We start from the raw sequence: 21,522 nt of genomic DNA on the forward strand, positions 1-21,522 counted from the left end.
GTATCCTGCATGGGCCCTGCCTGTTTGGTGCTTCATGCTCCAGCCTGGAGGAGGGACCCCCCTGCATGGGCCCTGCCTGTTTGGTGCTTCATGCTCCAGCCCACCGTATGAAAGAAAGACCCCCATCCTCTGTCCTCGCCCGTTAGAGATGGGACGTCCGTGAACGAATCAAGTCTTTTGAACGGCTCTTTGAAATGAACGATGGGATCCGGTTCGCCGTAGGAATAGCCTGGCTTGGCCAGACTATACCAATGCAGCTAACTAACTGCAGTGTATATGTCACAGTTTTTTTGAGTTTCAGACACACTGTTAAGAGGTTAAACGAGTCTTTTGAACGGCTCTTTGAAAGGAACGGATCCCAGAGATCCAGCTCACTTCAAAGAGCCATAAATCCCATCTCTCCCGCCCGTGCAGCTGTGCTCTGAGCCGCGAGGGGTCAAGCACAACCAGCGCCTGTGTGTTCTTCTGGAGAGAGTGTGGGAAAAGACCTGGGACTATTAATAGCACTGAAGCGCCCTCAATTAACTTTAGGCCGATAGGCAAAGGTTGGGGGAAACAGGGGCATTATTAGGACTAATTGGGAGACTGTGGGACATGATGACAAGGCTTGTATAGAGGAGGTGATTGGTTGAATCATCAGCGTTCATTTAACTCTGAGCAGTGGTAGGGCCCAAGGAGGAGGGGCCTTCATTATTTTATACTTCGGTGCCGCGCTGTGAGCTTGTAGATCTGCTATTTTTGAAAAGTCGTGAAAATGTGTGCAAATCTTTGAATATATGTATTTTTTTACTCAAATTTTGCTTCTGGGAGGGGGGATCCGTGGAACTAAATATTTTGAGATGGGGTCTGTGGCCAAATACATTTCCTTTTGGGGGTCCTTCACATAGAAACATTGTTTTTTCAAAAAAAACAAAAAGGATTTGAAATATTCAAATTGAAATAGACACATTTTCACAATTCTTAAAAAATAGCAGATCTACAAGCTTGCAGTGCAGCAATCGGTGCCGCGCTGTGAACTTGTACTGTAGATCTGCTATTTTTCAATAGTTAAAGCACAAAATAATTGTGCGGGGGCCCGCAGTCAATCCTTGTACCCAGGGCCCAGAGTTTGGTGTGACACCCCTGACTCTGAGAGTGCACAAATATAGAGACAGAGGGCCCTATTTTTGTCCGTGCCTTTACCCCTTCTCCCTAAACTTTCCTTTTTTTACAAGCTTTTACAAGCTCACAACGTGTAGATTTAAATCAGCTAGTTCAACTATTTTAAAATGTTTTCCAAAATAGTAAAGAAAGGGCAAAGAAGTTTAGGGATATGGAGGGGCATGGACGAAAATAGGGCCCCATATCTCTTCGTCGAAAATAACGTGTTGTTTGGCTAATTCATCGTTTTAAAGGAGTAGTTCACCCCCAAAATGACTTTTTTCTACTGATTACTCTCCCCACAGAGACTTGAGCTCAATACTATATATTTTTTTTTTTTGTATCTGTCGCATTCCTATCCTAACACAAAAATGTGATTATAGTGCATTTATAGGAAGGGAATATCTTCAGAAATAGTGTCATATCCTGGAATAAATTCCTTAACAAAAAATGTCTTCACCAATGTGTTTGTAAAGGTGTTTAGTAACACATCTCACAAAGACTGAAATTCAGTTTCCCTAGGAGAATCTGTGACAGTTGCTGAAAGTTGGGGTCCCATTACATTAACTATACATGATAAAACACACCAAAATAAATATGCATGTGAGGGGTCAAACTACGTTTTTTTCATGATTCTGAATCCATTGCAAGCATTTGTTTTGCACGGAAAACATTCCTTGTCCAAAAAAACGGCTCGACAAAACTATGGTTTAGTGATGAGTCATCACTTTTCACAGTTTTGTGGGAGGCACCTTCACCCCAAGGAATGTTTTTTGTGCAAAACTAATGCTTGCAATGGATTTAGAATCATGAAAAACCCCTAGTTTGACCCCTCACATGCTACTTAAAGCGTATTTATTTTGGTGTGTTTTATCCTGTATAGTTAATTTAATGGGATCTCAACTTTCAGCAGCTGTCACGGATTCTCCTAGGGAAACTGAATTTCAGTCTTTGTGGGATGTGTTACTATAGACACCTTTACAAACACATTGGTGAAGATTATTTTTTGGTAAGAAATTTATTCCAGGACTTTTTAAGATATTCCCTTCCTATTACCCCCATTGATTCCGGAAGGACTAGGCTCTGTGGATTTACTCCTGTCTGGGCCCCTCCTACGTCTCACCATGTCCACTCCTGCTCTCACCAGGTCCAGGACATGTGCGTTGCACCAGACTTCAGCCCCAGACATTTCACTCAGGAGTGGTGGATTCTTGAGCTGCAATGGGGCTCCACCTCGCCCAACGGTGGTGCTGCAGGCTCTGCTTGCGGCTTGAATGGCCCTCCTAAAGGCCTAATCGTGGGTTTGTTGGGCTTCTTCCTCATGGAAGACAAAGGCTGGGGCGCTAACCCAACCTGCTCCCGGGTGCCGTCTACATTCCGGCTGTCACCCGTCTCTCCGGTGGTCACCAGACTATTCCTGGTTGTCTAGTCTATTCCTATGAGTCACTATAAATAGAATAACTATAACGAAAAAGCATTGCATGGATGCACCTGGGACGTATCCTCAGTTATACTGACAACATAACAGGACATTTATAACTGGCCCTAATGTCCTCAAACCCCTACTGAGACGATGACTTCTATAAGATATGTGACCGCAGTTTAACACCAAAAAAGCGAATTGTCTTGTCACAATTAATTCCACTTAACATCAATAGCTCTTCCTGCAATTGTCAAATCCACAAACCTAGGCTTGCCAAATTCACTTTAAATGTCTACACATTAATTAGATCCTAACTTAATCACTAGGTTTTATCGTCCAACGCACAGAGAAGGGAACCCGGAGCTTATTAGTGCTTTACATAATTGAGCGTTCAAAGCGATTAGCGTTGCTGTCGGGGGCAGTAACCTCTTATCTCCATATTTGACATTTTTGTGTTTTTTCCCTAAATCAACACCCTATACTTGATCATACTACGTCACACAAAAGCAACACAAGTAGCAGACCGACACGTCACGGCGCGTTTTGGGCTTGTAGATCTGGTACTTGTGCTACTTTTGAATTTGAATCCTGAAAAGTATCGGTTTTGGACTGGGGTGTCGCACCAAATTCTGGGCCCTGGGTACTTTAACTATTGAAAAATAGCAGATATTCAAGCTTGTAGATCTGCTATTTTAGAAAAATCACGAAAGTTTGTGCAAGTCTTTGCATATTTCAAATCCTTCTATTTTTTTTTTTTGAAAAAACTGTGTTTCTATGTCAGTGGTGCTCAAACCTTTTCATGTGAAGGATGTATTTGGTCACAGACCCCCATCTAAAAATATTTAGTTCGAGGGACCTCCACAGAAGCAAAATTTTGGTTACAAATGTTCGCTTAAAAAATACATATATTCAAAGATTTGCACACATTTTCACGACTTTTCAAAAATAGCAGATCTACAAGCTCGTGAGCTTGCTGTGAGCTTCTATATCTGCTATTTGTTCAATAGCTAAAGTAGAAAATAGTTAAGGCCACCTCCACCTTGGGCCCTTGTAACTCAGTCCCACTTTCCCCCCTTGTGACACCCCTGGTTTTGGACTATATGAGGTTTCCACCGGTTGGTAGATGAACCTGTTGATCCCCCGCGTCTCCGCAGAGAGCTAATATATATGCTGGGCACGTCTCCTGCAAGCCGTAGGAGGAGAGGCCTTTCTTACGGGGGGGAATTCATTTTCAGCTTGACTCAGCTGATGGCTGCTCAGATGGTTATGAGAGGAGTGCTCGGGGGACGGGAGCAGTGGGTGTGTAGTGTTTTTCTGACGTCCCGTTGTTCCGACGTCCCACTAGTCCGACGATACCTAACCCTAACACTAACCCTCAGTAAAACTATGCCTAAACCTAACCTTAAAGGACAATTCCAGGCTAAAACATACGCCCCCCTTAATTTGCATTTTATCATGATTGTTCCTACCTGGTTTGGAGGATTTCTGAACTTATTGTCGCCCCTCTTCGGAGATCTCGTGACCCCTCCTCACAGCTAAAATGCGGCTAAATGTACCACAGACAAAAGCGCTAATTTTGGCGTTCCAAAAGCTACTCTTTTCTTCATGAATCGGCTCTTTATAGTTCCCTGAGACCAGCCGAAGTGTATTTAGTCCATCCACATATTGACCCGGATGAGAGTGTTTACTTCAAGAGAGGAAGAGTGAGACACCTATGGTCACATAATTCTATAGGTCACAGGTTTCAGCGTGGTTTCTTGACATTCAGTCTTGTGCTGTTGAATGAGCATTAGCTACAGTACCTAGCTACGTTACGTGGCTGCGTAGTAGCTACGCTAACCCTAACCCTAATACAACTCGTCCATTATAAATCATCCTAACCCTAACCCTAAACCTAAACCTAACCTTATGGGACGTCGGACTATCAAGATTTTTCCGGGAGCAGTTAGGGGTCAAGTAGTCTTGCGTGGCCAGACTGTCACCTTCCACAATTTTCGAATGCTTCCGGTCATACAGTCTGGAGCACGGAAGCTCTGTTAATGTGTAAGGGCCGATGCATACGCAACTCCACTTTTAGAGACTCGTTTATTTTGGTTCGGTTCGGGGGAGTCACAAAATCTCGGCAACACAGAACAGACAAATTAATGTCGGTACCCGCCTCCCCCGAACCTCTGAATGACGTCATAGTGTAATTTAGACAGAACCGAACCGAAATAAATGTGCCTCTAAAAGTGGAGTATGAGGCTAAAACAACAACGCCTCACATCGCGAGGCGTTGTGTCCTTGTACTGTAGCTAGGCTATTTTCACTATTTTTTTTTGAATAATACGAAAAAAGGAAGATTTTGGACATATATATATATCTTGCTGCGTAGCAGAAATGGAAAATGAAAAATAAATAATAAAATAAAATGTAGGCCTCAAGATATTTTAAAATGTAAAACCTTCTTGAACAGAAGTGACGAACGAATGCCAGCTTCATATCTCTGATTTCGGGTTTAGAGGTGCAAAGAAGTTGCTAATCGTACCATTAGCAACTTCATTACAATTATCTCCATCATTACAATTTCAAGAAAGGTGGAAAGAGTATGAGAAAGAAACAGACAGACGAGACAAACAAACAACAACAATACAATAATATGCACAAAAACCAAACATCATATGAAAGAAATAACATTTGTGGGGTACTTTCTGCAGGGTCAATTTGCAGCCACCTATAGTTTAGAGTGTTGTTTTTTGTAAGAAATGTTTTCAACCACTGCCAATTGATAAGTGTATTCCTGGTCGCTATACTGCCAATCTGGGGAGAGCAACGAGCTGCATTCATGCTTTCCTTCAATGCACGAGGAGTCCAAGTCGCTCTTCTACCAACAGGCACTTTGTCTATAATTTTTTTGCCTGTTGCTAGAATATTCCACATTCTGGTGGCATAGCAGTAGAACAAATTTGACCCCATTTTGGGTTCAGTATGTTGTGCCCGTCTGTGTCTTTTACACTCAGGTATCAACAGTGTCAGATATCAACAGGTTCTCACCCCCAAGGTGCGAGATATAATACACAAGGTGCATGTTAGAAAGGGAGACCTGTCAGGTTCAGCCTCACCCAGCTGTTGGCTGCTCTGGGACTATTATACATGGATTGGGGGAACATTTTAAGTCCATGCGACACACTAGCATCATGTCCAGGGGGTGTACTTGTACATCATGTCCAGGGGGTGTATTTGTACATCATGTCCAGGGGGTATCATGGCTGGGGGATATACTTGTACACTGGTAAGACTCCCTAATTGGGAGATAAGCGACCTTCAGGTCGCATGTATACACAAATTGGCCTGTAAGTGCCATTGGTTCCTGGGTGTAGGTAGAGGGATGTGCGTGGCACATTTATTGCTTATTAGGGCCAGAGAATAGGAGTAGTGTCCAAAAATGTGTTTGAAAAAATGGGCCAGATGGTGGCGCTAAATGGGACAGATCCATGTTGATGACATGAGTCTAGACATACTGTGTACGCGTTGCATGATTTTGGCGCAACATTTGTAGGAGCAGTGTCCAAAAATGTGTTTTGCAAGAATCGGCCTGATGGTGGCGCTAGAAGAGGGCCATGTGAGCAATGAGGTTGTGGTTTGGCAGCCAAGGAGTGTGTGTGCAAAGTTTGGCATGGATAGGGGCAACGGTGGCGGAGATAGGCAAAAGGGTAAAAGTGTGACGTGGCGTGATGTGACGCGACGTGGCGTGGCGGACATACAGACAGACCGACAGACAGACAGACAGACAGACAGAATGACTGACAGATAGCAACTTGACTGGGGGATATACTTGAAATTAAGCTGCCTCATGCTACAGCTATAGGCTCCTGCCCCATCGGCTACTCCAGGGACTTTTTGACACTGGGGGCCGAGAGGTGAACCGGGGACCTTCTGTATCCCAGGTGTCATCTCTAGTCTCTACCCATTTGGCCATTAAAATGGCAGTGGGATGAGACAGTACCAAAAAAGCAGCAGATGCAGATCTAAAAGGGCCTTTTCGTGAGACCTCCAAGCTCACAACGCGTCGTGAGTTTGGAAGTCGGCTATTTTCAGTTCTTGATACCACACTAAACTGGAGATGTAGCGTACGGCATGAATGCTGCTTGAATGCTGCCTTCAGGTATGGCATGGACAGAGGGGCATTTGCATTTCTTTCATAGTTAAAAACTGCATTCATGGTCTGGAGAGGGCACTTTTTTACCAAACTGATAAAAGGGCAGGGGCTCAAACCCCCCTTTGATGTCTATGGTGTAGGAGAAATCCACAAAATGAGGCTATTAAATAAGAGTAGAATATTACAACAGCCATAGCAGAGTATACAGTCACTACGGTCCGTGCGATTAAAAAAAAAAAAGTTTGTTATTGTTCCTGCAAAAACACAGAGTCAGCACTTCAGTGGTCAAGGTGCGTCGGCCAGACATGCTTTAACTGTCAGTAAACAGGCCACTAATGACCGGCTCCTGCTTTTGTCTCCCTCTCCAAACTATTCCCTCACTCCCTGTTCTCTTCCTATTTCTATTCCACCCTTTATCCCTTCCCCTCCCCCTCTCTGTGTCTCTCTCTCTGCCCCCACACACTCACTGCACTACTTACACAAATTCCTCCTCCCTATCTCTCTGCGAGTGTGCACTCACTGCAGACTCGGCCGGTGACAGCTCCAGTGTGAACGCATAGGGCTATGTAGTAGTGGGCTTTAAACATGCGAAAGGAGAGCAGGTTAATCCAGTGGATCTGGTGGATTGTGGTGACGGCCGCCTTTTTCCTGGTGGGGTTCATCATAGGTAAGCTGTTGTTGTGATGCTGTAACTTTGGGGCTGGGTATAGAAATAATGCTTCTGTGGTACAAAGTTCTCCGAAGGCAACTGAATACTGTATTATTTAAAGGACAACTTTGGTGTTTTACAACAAGGGTTCATATTTGAGATAGTCATTAGAGAACATAAAAGATGAATGTTTCTATTGTGTTAGGGATTTTAACGATCTTGATTTGCACTTGCAGGCATGCCCCAGCCTGGGGGCATGCCTGCAAGTGTCCAAATATGTATTTTTTTGACAGAATAAGCCCATTCCCAAGATGCACCGCAATCTTTCATGGGCAGATGTGACTTATGGGGGCTGGTGTAAATAGTAACAAAGAAATTGCCAGCTTATTGTGTCTAAAAAGAGAAATATTTAGCATGCCCCCACCCACTGAAATCAAAATACTAAAATGTCTAAAACAATAGAAAGCAGTGAATTAAAACATTTTAACACTGATCTTTTCTTTTCTCTAATTAGAATCTAAAATATGAACCCTTGTTGTAAAAAAAAACAAAGTTGTCCTTTAATGAAGGAGGGAAACACAAACACATCGAAAACACAGTGGATCTATTTTTTTAATGCTGTACTAACTCACCAGATGACGTTAAAATGCTAACTTGGAGTACTTGCAAATGTTTTAAACTGTCTAGTGTTTCAGTGCAAGCTTGCAGGTCATCTGCATGCTTAATTCACCATCCATCCTAAACAAGACGCAGGGGTCATGATGACATTTGACATTCTCTCTTACTATCGGGCATGTCATCAGAGAAGAACATTCGACTCACAACGCGAGACATGTTGTGAGCTTGTAGATAATCCTTTTTTGGGCGAAGAGACTGGCGTAGAGGGAAGAAAGGAGTGTGTGTGTGTGTGTGTGTGGGGGGGGGGGGGGGGGGGGGGGAGGACCCTGGTCGATAGTTTCAAGGGACTAATAAATGTAGGCCTTGATAGGTATTTTGTTATGGTTCATATCATCTTTTTATCAATACATATTGATGACCACCTGAAGTTGAAGGCACAGTGACTGTGTCATAAAAGGTCATGTACACTACAGTACCCACAAGGTCTCCGTCTGGTAGAAATCAGACCTTATCTACTGTCATGGAGCCTGTTCCGAAAACAATGAGAATTGTTTTGGTATTCTAAGGCTCGGCCTGGAACATTTGGTGTCATCTAGACACCAGCAAGGACACCTCTCCCCCCAGGAACCCTGTGGACTCTTAGTCTTGTGATGTGTGGACAAGAAACATATCCTATTAACTGTTGAAACGTCATCCACTGACTGATGAAATGACCATACTTATACTCATGTCAAAACATAATATGTCAGAGAGAGCACGAACCATTGATTATTCTGTACTGTACCTGTCTTGAATACTCTCTCTCCATAGTAAACATACCATTCTCACTCTGATCACTCTCCTGTCTTATTTCTGTGTGATGGATTATTGTATCTCATATGGGAATAAGAAGGTGTTGTTGTTTAATAATAATATATCGATCAAAATGGTCCTACGTCGCCGCATACAGATGTAATCTTGGCCGACCGATGGATGGACAAGTGACCGTGGGTGCACTTTCTCTCCCCCGGTGGGTCGGTGTTACAACACGTATAAAAGAACCAGCTGTGAGTTTGGAAGTTTACTGTGTTTTCAGACAAGGTTATTATTTTGACAACAGTACAATTTATTTTATAACATTCCCTGCTTGGACATCCGCCACTGGACCGCTGGACACATGGTTTTCTGATTGCATGCTCCACGGTCCGAGGACGGATCTTTATGCACCACTGGTGACCGGAATAATATTTTAAGATAAGTATACTGTTTTCTTCAGTTATCTGTGCGCGATGAGTCGCTTCTCAGTTTGAATTATTGTTTTGATTTTTGATATTTCAGGGAGTCGGACAAGGCTAAATAATGTTTTAGTATCGCTCAGTCTATTTTACCTTCACTTGTTTTAACACATAAATTGCTCGGACACATCCTATCATAGGCTATTGTCCCCGCCAGCCCAACATAGGGGAAATACAGTAGGACAGGAGACACCATTCATTATAACATTCTTTTAAATTATAACATTTGTAATTACTTATTAATCCTTTATAGTTTACGGTTGGCCCCTGTAACATTATGTGTCGTGTCTTTGAATTTTGAATTAATGATGAATTATTGTTCTCCCTCCGTCGAGGAGCCGGAAATCTCCTAATGATGTTCTGGTTTGACACGCGTCGTAAATTAACCCTTATCTGATAACAGTAGATGGTCATTTTATCGGTCGTTATTTCTGTGATTTTCAAACTTCACAGAAACTATTTTTTTCTCTCGGTACCTTTTTGTTGCTTTTTGTTGCACATTGTTTACCAGAATCAGAGGGTTTGCCTGGTTCTAAAGAATTTGGACATAGCCGCCGGTGGTCACGGTTGATGTTATTTTTATCAATAATTGTCCAGTATTATTTTGTTATCTGTCTGTTTTGGTACCGAATTCGCTCCGTTTACTCTGCGCCTCTCACCCCCTCGCCGTCGCGAAGCAGAGTGAGAAGCTATATGTTATTTTTTAGACCGTATTTTGACCATTTCTGTTCTGGTAAAATAATTGGCATGAAGGCCTCTAATAATATTCAAATGTTTAAAATGTATCTGACAATTTAAGTTAAGACAGAACTAAAATGTCTCCTTCTCCACTTTCTCAAGGAGTGGACCGATTGGACGATTGGACCTGCTGTCGGTGGAACCCCCAGGATTTTTTTTCTCCCCACCATGGCGCGTGAGCTCACTGTTTTATCATACATGTCACTCAAATTGGCAAAGGGGCAAGCCGACAGCAGAGCCAACAAGATTCACCACCCAGGTACCCTAATACAACTCACACACTGCTCAGAGACAAAAACTTGTATAAATGTTGAATTTATACAATTCAACATTTATACTCTTCTCTTTCTCTAATATGCTCTCTGTCTCTCAATTAACCTAAAATAAATCAATATTGTTACTTCCTGTCTTTCTCTATCTCCCTCTCTCTCGCCATGTGAAAGAAAATAGCAGCTCTACAAGCTCATATAATGTAGTCTCAAAGTCTAATAATTTAGTGGAAATAACAGCCGGTGAACTATACTAGATTATTATACATTATTGATTATCACAATAATAAAGACACTAAATCAATTTACAAGGAACCCCAATTCACACACTTTGTCTAGAATATTTTCAAAATAATCCAACTTGCTACAGAACAGATTGCCTTGAGTAGCCTGAATCTATCTCTTATCAGTCTCTCTGCTCTCACTACTACTACAGGCCTTTGTCCACTAAAGAAAACCTGTATGTCTCTCATTACACTCATAACCCTTCCTTCGATAGTTATGAGACAAAAACTTGCTTAAGTTGTTATAAATCGTATTTTTTATCCATGATTTAACCTTGTCCATGAGGCCCCTGTGTCCTAAATAATGTGTTCCAAATTCCGTTGTTTCGTCGTTCCGGTTTGCCTTACAAATTACTTTTTATCTGCGGCCCTGTTAAAAACAGACATTAAATCGGTCGCGTTATTCTTCTTAAGTCTTTGAAGTTGGTTTTGTACACCTTAACTTTCTAAATCTATTTCTCAGTTTTCATTGTAGGCTATTCATGCCTTTTTGGACTGTAAATCACAGAGGTGTCCAGTACTTAAAGATATTTATACCTGCTGTCTTAAGAGTCTAGCTAGCTCTTAACACAGCTGCGTTTTTATTGTTTAATGTTTTGTAGTCTATTGTTTTATCGCTTTTCGTTGCACGTTTGAGTAACAGAATAGGGACTGCGGTTTCCTGTTCTGAGGACATAGCAGACTGTTGGTCACAGATTCATGCTTGTCCATATTATTAGTTGGTGTTATTTAGCACGAGACTCCAGTTTAGTGTTGCCAGGACGAAAGTTATTTCTGTCCTGAAGGAAATCTTTACAAGATTTCGTTTAGTGTACCCAGAACAAAAGCAATTGTTCTGAAGGGAGAATCTCTTGGCCAGTGCATAACCCAGCCACTTAATCACATAACAAATCGCGTGGTTATTTTATTAATAATAGCTGTTTCCAGCTACTTAATCACATAAGAAATAGCGTGGTTATTTTAATTGGTAGATTTCCTTTATGTTCCAGAACAGAACGTTCTGACGGAAATCTTCATGCTTTATGCTTACATGTCTTTGTTTTAGTCTTATTATTATTTTTAATTCCATCTCAGGCCAGCTGAGGTGTTGAGAACTAAGAAGCCCCCTTCTGAATGATGACCTCTAAACTGACTGACCCATGTGTGTAAATGTATGAGAAATTGTCTACATGGATACATGTACTGTATGTATGTGTGTTTTAATCCTATTTTTCTCCCCTGGTGATAACCTTGTGAAAGAAAAGGGAAAAATCAAACCCAGTATGAACATGAGCAGTGGTGCATGTGTGTTTGTCCGGCCGTGCAGTACTGTACGGTATGTGTGAGTCGCTGGCTCGCATTTAGGCTTGCTGCTTAACGCTTGCTGCTTGCGCTAGCTCTGCCTATGTTTTATTTTATTTGGAGAAACTGTGGGGATCGTTATAAACTTCAAGTGACTTGTTACATACTGTTTCTCTCAAAATGGGTCTTATTGTGTGAATCTGTTTCTATGTGTTTCTCCTAAAAGGGATGTTTGCCACTCTATGTTCCTTAATAACACATCCTGGTATTCTAACATTGTGATTCCGACAGCCTTGACACTGCAACAAGTGTCTGATATTTCACTGGTAAACCATATTTCAGTAAACAATCTTTATCCTCATGGGGTGACGGCAAGAGCTGTCAACAACAAGATTCACCATCATGTCAACAACTCAGTTGTGTTCTGTCCACTGATTAAGGTCAACCCAGCCCATGAGGTGACCACTTGACATGATATTACATCATGTCTTACAGTAACTATATAAATTCATGTCAACTGTTCATTTAATTTTGTTTTGTTTTTCCAGGTTTATGACAGGTTTATTTATTTTGGTTGGACTGGACGGATTTGACCTCATGTTTTATTTACATTTGATTTTGTCCGTTTTTCTCTGTCCTCCTGTCTTGTTGAGAAAGGGGCACCATGTCCGGTGGAGCCGTTCATTTTGTTTTTTGCTTCCCTAGGGGCTGGTGTCCATTTAATTATATTTTATTTATTTTGTTATTATTATCTTTTATTTGTATTTAAACCTTCTGTCTGTGTTCTGATGTCAAAGGGGCCCTGTTCATACAGTGCCTATGTTACAGAAGAGGCTCGGACACTTTACTCCCTCTCTGCCTCTGCGTGCGTGAGCGTGCGTGTGACTGTGCCATGGCCATGGGGGTTATGTGTGAGAAAGTGTTAGATGTTTTGTCTTCCTTTCTACGGATTTCATCAACATTCTGATTGTTTACTGTCTAAAGTATTTTGTTGATGTTCCATTCTGGTACTGTTATGAAACATTTAAAAAAAGACTCGATTACCCACAATCCTTGTGTGGAACTTCCTGTTCCCAGGTCCTCTTTGGGTGTCTTACTGGTAGGCCTACTAAGAAACATTTGACACTGAAGTCATTTTTAATTTGTTTTGTTTTTTGGAAATTTTTTAATAAATTGAAGAACTGTGAACAGATTATAAATCTGTGGTCCGAAAATGTATTTTTATTTTTATTATTTTAACCATTTAGCCCCAAACATCAACAACATCATTAATGCCACACCTTGTGTCAAGAGGGGGGAGTGTGCTTGATTGTTTGGAATATGCTTTGAATTTTACTGTATGCTTATGCTTTGATTTTCATTGTTTAACGTTTAATTTTGAACTTTTGATTTTAAAACTTTTTATGTTTTGAGTATGTTTGTGTTGTGTGCATTAATCCTTCTGCCCAACACAAACAGACAATCAGAATGGCTTACAGCCACTCAACACCTATAAGGGCTAACCATGACAACACCACAGCGGAGGAAAAAAATACAGAGGGCGGAGAGTGAAAAGGGGCACCACCAACAGACGATGGGTCACCAGTGCACGAGCCAATCAACCGCAGGACCAGAGCTATGCTCTGGTTGTCGGTGGGTAACGGAAATGCACTGTGAAGAAAAACATTTAGGTGGAGAAATTATGATTGTAAATTGTTGAAATACAAGTGATCTGCCGCCAAGCACTGTCATCCTCTAGGCCCGATGGACGCCAGGCGGTGCCAAGGAACCACCAGAGGCCAGAGGGCAGTGCGAACGCGCCATCATCACAGCGGGGGGCTATTGCAGCCTCCCGGGCCTGTGAGTATTCTGAAATCGCACTGTCGAAGAATTAAGCCGCTATAATTATGACTGAAGAATCCATTGTATCGATATTAGTGAACTGCCGCAAGCTTCTGTCCATAGGAGCTGTCTGAAACCCACCTAAAGAACCCTCTTCCACTCTTCGACCCGTCTCCGCCCTTCTACAACCCATCTCCGACCCGTCTCCGCCCATCTACAACCCATCTCCAACAAAACCTCAACTCGATCCCTGGACTTTGCTCTGTCTCTAGCCCTCATCATATCGAGGACTTATGGACTTATGGACCCCTTTTTATTTTTATTCTGTCCTGACAGGTTGCAGGGGAAGACTGATCAACTAATCTTGACGTATCAATCTGATTACAAGGGGTTATTTCATTTATGTGTAAACATGATAACATTTTTGTCATTAATGTCATGTCAACTCTAACCCTAACGATAATTACAGTCCTTTTACTATTGAAGAAATGTTTTAACCCTAACCCTAACCCTAACCATTTTTCATCCCACTGTGTGCCTATTTTGTTTTCTTTTGTTGATCTATTTGATAAAAAGATCAATATTAACCAGCCGGTGGAATTGATAGGTATTTTGTTATGGTTCATATCATCTTTTTATCAATACATATTGATGACCACCTGAAGTTGAAGGCACAGTGACTGTGTCATAAAAGGTCATGTACACTACAGTACCCACAAGGTCTCCGTCTGGTAGAAATCAGACCTTATCTACTGTCATGGAGCCTGTTCCGAAAACAATGAGAATTGTTTTGGTATTCTAAGGCTCGGCCTGGAACATTTGGTGTCATCTAGACACCAGCAAGGACACCTCTCCCCCCAGGAACCCTGTGGACTCTTAGTCTTGTGATGTGTGGACAAGAAACATATCCTATTAACTGTTGAAACGTCATCCACTGACTGATGAAATGACCATACTTATACTCATGTCAAAACATAATATGTCAGAGAGAGCACGAACCATTGATTATTCTGTACTGTACCTGTCTTGAATACTCTCTCTCCATAGTAAACATACCATTCTCACTCTGATCACTCTCCTGTCTTATTTCTGTGTGATGGATTATTGTATCTCATATGGGAATAAGAAGGTGTTGTTGTTTAATAATAATATATCGATCAGGCCTATAGTGTAATGAGGGGTCAGCCATGTGTTGCTTCAGTTTAGGGCTGGAGTTAGATTAGATGGGACATCGACCTGAGGGGACATAGGGCTGAGGGGACATCGACCTGAGGGGACATAGGGCTGAGGGGACCAGGGGCGTCACCGGGGGGAGCAATTGAAATATAGCAGATATACAAGCTCACAGCGTGGCTGCGAGCTTGTAGATCTGCTATTTTTGAAAAGTCGTGAAAATGTGTGCAAATCTTTGAATATATGTATTTTTTAAGGGAACATTTGTAACTCAAATTTTGCTTCTGGTGGGTCCCTGGAACTAAATATTTTGAGACGGGGGTCCGTGGCGAAATACATATCATTTTGGGGGTCCTTCACATGAAAACCACTGACATAGAAACATAGGTTTTTCTTAAATACATTTTCAAGATTCTTCAAAAATAGCAGAACTGTGAGCTTGTATATCTGCTATTTTTCAATAGTTAAAGCACAAAATAATTGTGTGGGGGCCCGCAAAGAATCCTTGTACCCAGGGCCACAGGGGACATAGAACCAAGGGAACAAGGACTTACTGTAGTTACATTCCCTATAAAGACAATGTGCTCCTCAGAGAATTCATTCTATTCTACCAATCATCTATTCATGTGGTTCTCAAAGTGGGGTCTGGGGACCCCCAGGGGTCCCTGAGGGGGTTCCAGGGGATCCCCATGCAGCAAAATTAGTTAATAGAGCATTGAAATATGTTTAACCACTTTAACCAATTTCATTCTCTGGCTATTTGAAAATAGCCGACCTACAAACTCACAACGTGTACAATGTGACGAGCTGTGAGCTTGTAGATAGGCTATTTTTGAAATACTGTATTTTGACGCATTTGGTCACATTTTTGAATATTTCTTTAACATTTGTCACACAACTGTTCTCTTATGTGGGCACTAGCTAGTAGGAAATCCTTTCAGATGGGAATCCTGGGTCTAATGCTTTTAATTCAGGGATGTCCTTGACACAAAAAAGTGTGAGAACCACCAGCGGCATCAGTTCAGAAAAAGCTATGGTATGGCAACATGACTCGTGTCTTGCACGCGCGCCCTCGCTCACGTGCAAGACACCAGTTATGTTGCCATACCTTAGCAACAGGCACGATTATACAGTACATTTTATTATTTTCCTCTGTAGCCAAGGTATGGCAGCTGCCATAGCTTGCCATACCCAATTGACGCCTCTGAGAACCTCCGAACCGTTCTAACATCTGAAAATGTTCAATTTCATTCAAATATTTCCTGCTGTTTCTTCATTAGAGATCATGGTGTGAACAATGAGGCTGCATCATGTCACGACCAGAGTAGCAGAAAGTCATATCGTTGCTGCTGGGCAGAAACCTCTGATCTCCAAATTTCAACTTTTCTTTTTCTTTTTCTTTTTTTTTTGTAAATTAACTCCCTCTCCCTCTCAGTGGTTCTCAACCTTTTCAGGCCGCGACCCCCAAAATAAGAATATTTTAACTGGGGACACCCCCAGCCTGACAAACACTTAAGAGTTGAGGCATTACATTTTGTATAACACCGTTATTAACACGGTTCTATTGTGAAAATAGCAGATCTACATGCTCACAACGACTCGGAACGCGAGGCGGTGTGAGCATGTAGATCTGCTATTTTCAAAATTTCTGCCTCTAATGTTTTACAATTTGGCCAATGTTCAATGTTTAATTTGTCATTGCGACCGAAGGTCGCATATACTCTGAAGAACCGTGTCGCTTGAGTGACCTTCCTTCCGTATCCTCTGTGATGTCCTTCCATATCCTCTGTGATGTCAGCGAGTTGTGACATCACTTCCTGTACAGGGCGGCTACACGAAATGTGGATAACACTATATATGGAGATAGTCCAGTCCAATAGAAAGTAGCCATTGTTAGGCCGGAGTCAATGGCTGTCTGTCTGACTGTCTGTACAGGAAGTGATGTCGATGACATGGAGATGTGGATAACACTATATATGGAGATAGTCTAGTCCAATATGTCATATGGGACTACCGTCATAGACAGTAGCCATTGTTAATCCGGAGTCAATGGCTGACTGTCTGTACAGGAAGTGATGTCACATGACATACTTTTTATGCCCATATATGAGTCCTAACATGGAGATGTGGATAACACTATATATGGAGATAGTCTAGTCCAATATGTCATATGGAACTACCGTCATAGACAGTAGCCATTGTTAGGTCGGAGTCAATGGCTGTCTGTCTGACTGTCTGTACAGGAAGTGATGTCACATGACATACTTTTTATGCCCATATATGAGTCCTTCTGTACCACATCTCCATGTTTAGGCAAACTCCACACAGAAAGGCCCTATCGCCAACCCAACCTAGGGTGTGAGCGATAGGGCCTTTCTGTGTGGAGTTTGCATGTTCTCCCCGTGTCTCCTAGGGTTGATACCCTCACAAAAACATGAACAAACTCCCCCCAGAATGACAACAACTAGAATCGTCAGAGAAACGCTGTGGTTGGCCAGATGGTCAAGAATTGGCGCGACCTCGCCCTTTAGGGCGAGGTTGCATGTCACCCTGAGGTCGCATTCCACCCTCAGGTGTCTTACATATTTGGCCACTGCAAGTGGCCAAATATGTATTTTTTTGACAGAATAAGCCCATTCCCAAGATGCACCGCAATCTTTCATGGGCAGATGTGACTTATGGGGGCTGGTGTAAATAGTAACAAAGAAATTGCCAGCTTATTGTGTCTAAAAAGACAAATATTTAGCATGCCCCCACCCACTGAAATCAAAATACTAAAATGGCTAAAACAATAGAAAGCAGTGAATTCAAAAATTTTAACACTGATCTTTTCTTTTCTCTAATTAGAATCTAAAATATGAACATATAAAGTTGTCCTTTAATGAAGGAGGGAAACACAAACACATCGAAAACACAGTGGATCTATTTTTTTTTATGGCTGTACTAACTCACCAGATGACGTTAAAATGCTAACTTGGAGTACTTGCAAATGTTTTAAACTGTCTAGTGTTTCAGTGCAAGCTTGCAGGTCATCTGCATGCTTAATTCACCATCCATCCTAAACAAGACACAGGGGTCATGATGACATTTGACATTCTCTCTTACTATCGGGCATGTCATCAGAGAAGAACATTCGACTCACAACGCGAGACATGTTGTGAGCTTGTAGATAATCCTTTTTTGGGCGAAGAGACTGGCGTAGAGGGAAGAAAGGAGTGTGTGTGTGTGTGGGGGGGGGGGGGACCCTGGTCAATAGTTTCAAGGGACTAATAAATGTAGGCCTATAGTGTAATGAGGGGTCAGCCATGTGTTGCTTCAGTTTAGGGCTGGAGTTAGATTAGATGGGACATCGACCTGAGGGGACATAGGGCTGAGGGGACATCGACCTGAGGGGACATAGGGCTGAGGGGACCAGGGGCGTCACCGGGGGGAGCAATTGAAATATAGCAGATATACAAGCTCACAGCGTGGCTGCGAGCTTGTAGATCTGCTATTTTTCAAAAGTCGTGAAAATGTGTGCAAATCTTTGAATATATGTATTTTTTAAGGGAACATTTGTAACTCAAATTTTGCTTCTGGTGGGTCCCTGGAACTAAATATTTTTGAGACGGGGGTCCGTGGCGAAATACATATCATTTTGGGGGTCCTTCACATGAAAACCACTGACATAGAAACATAGGTTTTTCTTAAATACATTTTCAAGATTCTTCAAAAATAGCAGAACTGTGAGCTTGTATATCTGCTATTTTTCAATAGTTAAAGCACAAAATAATTGTGTGGGGGCCCGCAAAGAATCCTTGTACCCAGGGCCACAGGGGACATAGAAATCAAGGGAACAAGGACTTACTGTAGTTACATTCCCTATAAAGACAATGTGCTCCTCAGAGAATTCATTCTATTCTACCAATCATCTATTCATGTGGTTCTCAAAGTGGGGTCTGGGGACCCCCAGGGGTCCCTGAGGGGGTTCCAGGGGATCCCCATGCAGCAAAATTAGTTAATAGAGCATTGAAATATGTTTAACCACTTTAACCAATTTCATTCTCTGGCTATTTGAAAATAGCCGACCTACAAACTCACAACGTGTACAATGTGACGAGCTGTGAGCTTGTAGATAGGCTATTTTTGAAATACTGTATTTTGACGCATTTGGTCACATTTTTGAATATTTCTTTAACATTTGTCACACAACTGTTCTCTTATGTGGGCACTAGCTAGTAGGAAATCCTTTCAGATGGGAATCCTGGGCCTAATGCTTTTAATTCGGGGATGTCCTTGACACAAAAAAGTGTGAGAACCACCAGCGGCATTAGTTCAGAAAAAGCTATGGTATGGCAACATGACTCGTGTCTTGCACGCGCACCCTCGCTCACGTGCAAGACACCAGTTATGTTGCCATACCTTAGCAACAGGCACGATTATACAGTACATTTTATTATTTTCCTCTGTAGCCAAGGTATGGCAGCTGCCATAGCTTGCCATACCCAATTGACGCCTCTGAGAACCTCCGAACCGTTCTAACATCTGAAAATGTTCAATTTCATTCAAATATTTTCTGCTGTTTCTTCATTAGAGATCATGGTGTGAACAATGAGGCTGCATCATGTCACGACCAGAGTAGCAGAAAGTCATATCGTTGCTGCTGGGCAGAAACCTCTGATCTCCAAATTTCAACTTTTCTTTTTCTTTTTCTTTTTTTTTTGTAAATTAACTCCCTCTCCCTCTCAGTGGTTCTCAACCTTTTCAGGCCGCGACCCCCAAAATAAGAATATTTTAACTGGGGACACCCCCAGCCTGACAAACACTTAAGAGTTGAGGCATTACATTTTGTATAACACCGTTATTAACACGGTTCTATTGTGAAAATAGCAGATCTACATGCTCACAACGACTCGGAACGCGAGGCGGTGTGAGCATGTAGATCTACTATTTTCAAAATTTCTGCCTCTAATGTTTTACAATTTGGCCAATGTTCAATGTTTAATTTGTCATTGCGACCGAAGGTCGCATATACTCTGAAGAACCGTGTCGCTTGAGTGACCTTCCTTCCGTATCCTCTGTGATGTCCTTCCGTATCCTCTGTGATGTCAGCGAGTTGTGACATCACTTCCTGTACAGGGCGGCTACACGAAATGTGGATAACACTATATATGGAGATAGTCCAGTCCAATACAAAGTAGCCATTGTTAGGCCGGAGTCAATGGCTGTCTGTCTGACTGTCTGTACAGGAAGTGATGTCGATGACATGGAGATGTGGATAACACTATATATGGAGATAGTCTAGTCCAATATGTCATATGGGACTACCGTCATAGACAGTAGCCATTGTTAATCCGGAGTCAATGGCTGACTGTCTGTACAGGAAGTGATGTCACATGACATACTTTTTATGCCCATATATGAGTCCTAACATGGAGATGTGGATAACACTATATATGGAGATAGTCTAGTCCAATATGTCATATGGAACTACCGTCATAGACAGTAGCCATTGTTAGGTCGGAGTCAATGGCTGTCTGTCTGACTGTCTGTACAGGAAGTGATGTCACATGACATACTTTTTATGCCCATATATGAGTCCTTCTGTACCACATCTCCATGTTTAGGCAAACTCCACACAGAAAGGCCCTATCGCCAACCCAACCTAGGGTGTGAGCGATAGGGCCTTTCTGTGTGGAGTTTGCATGTTCTCCCCGTGTCTCCTAGGGTTGATACCCTCACAAAAAACATGAACAAACTCCCCCCAGAATGACAACAACTAGAATCGTCAGAGAAACGCTGTGGTTGGCCAGATGGTCAAGAATTGGCGCGACCTCGCCCTTTAGGGCGAGGTTGCATGTCACCCTGAGGTCGCATTCCACCCTCAGGTGTCTTACTAGTTTTAAAGGTATTAAAAAGTCCTTAAATTGTCACTTTAGAAATAAGATACCCTCTATACACTTAAACTTTATGTTGGTTTGTTTACTGTTGAGTGAGAAAACAATATGGCACATTAAGTTAATCAACCTGTGGGTCCCGACCCACAGGTTGAGAACCACTGCTCTACGTGATCATAACACAGAAGCATCAAAAGTAGCAGGTCCACAAGAAGACCTGCTGCTTTTGCTGTTTCTGAGCGGTGCTCCTGAAACAGGAGATATAGCTCCAAACATCTGGCTTTGAAAAGTCGAAAACGCGTTCAAAAATGTCCGGGCTTAAGTAAACTGCATGAAGCGCGGCTATAATGTCCAGCCTACATCCTGGCACAAACAGCTCAACGTTTGTTTTCCGGTCGAACACCGGGGGGAAAAGCGTGTAAATAAAATGTCTGGGGCCAAAGTCTGTTGTATGCCAGGGTCCCATTTTGCTAAGCTTCACAGGACGAGCTGTGATTGGCTTTCTTAAATGGGGGTACGTGTACCCCAAGGGGTACGTGGAGGTACTGCAGGGGGTACTCAAAAATGCCCCCAAAAAATAAAAATAGAAGTATAAATCATGCTAATATTTTTCATAGTTAAGGAATTAACTCAAATTGAATAGACAGGTTTCTTGTTTACAAACATTGAGACTAAATGCACAGGTGACTGTATCATTTAATCAATTCCATCCAATCCCCAAACCTGTTGTTTTGGGGAGCGCTGGTTTCATTGGCTAATTTTGGTACCGACCTGCGCACGCATCTAGTTCTTATCAGTGTAACGTAGACCAGAAACGGGTTAATTAGGAGGGGGAAAA

At 42.2% G+C, this 21,522-nt stretch overlaps 1 protein-coding gene across 1 annotated transcript in view; it reads left to right on the forward strand.

Annotated features, from left to right (window-relative positions):
* Positions 1–7,235: 7,235 nt before the first annotated feature.
* naalad2 (N-acetylated alpha-linked acidic dipeptidase 2) overlaps positions 7,236–21,522 on the forward strand; it is a 59,642-nt gene continuing 45,355 nt past the window's right edge. Inside the window, exon 1 of the mRNA XM_080730900.1 lies at positions 7,236–7,368. Coding sequence (XP_080587026.1) covers positions 7,287–7,368 — 82 coding nt within the window. The 5' untranslated portion in view covers positions 7,236–7,286. The remainder of the gene's footprint in view (positions 7,369–21,522) is intronic.

The sequence above is a fragment of the Nannobrachium achirus genome (assembly GCF_963921795.1).
Source record: "Nannobrachium achirus genome assembly, chromosome: 8".
Lineage (NCBI taxonomy): Eukaryota > Metazoa > Chordata > Actinopteri > Myctophiformes > Myctophidae > Nannobrachium > Nannobrachium achirus.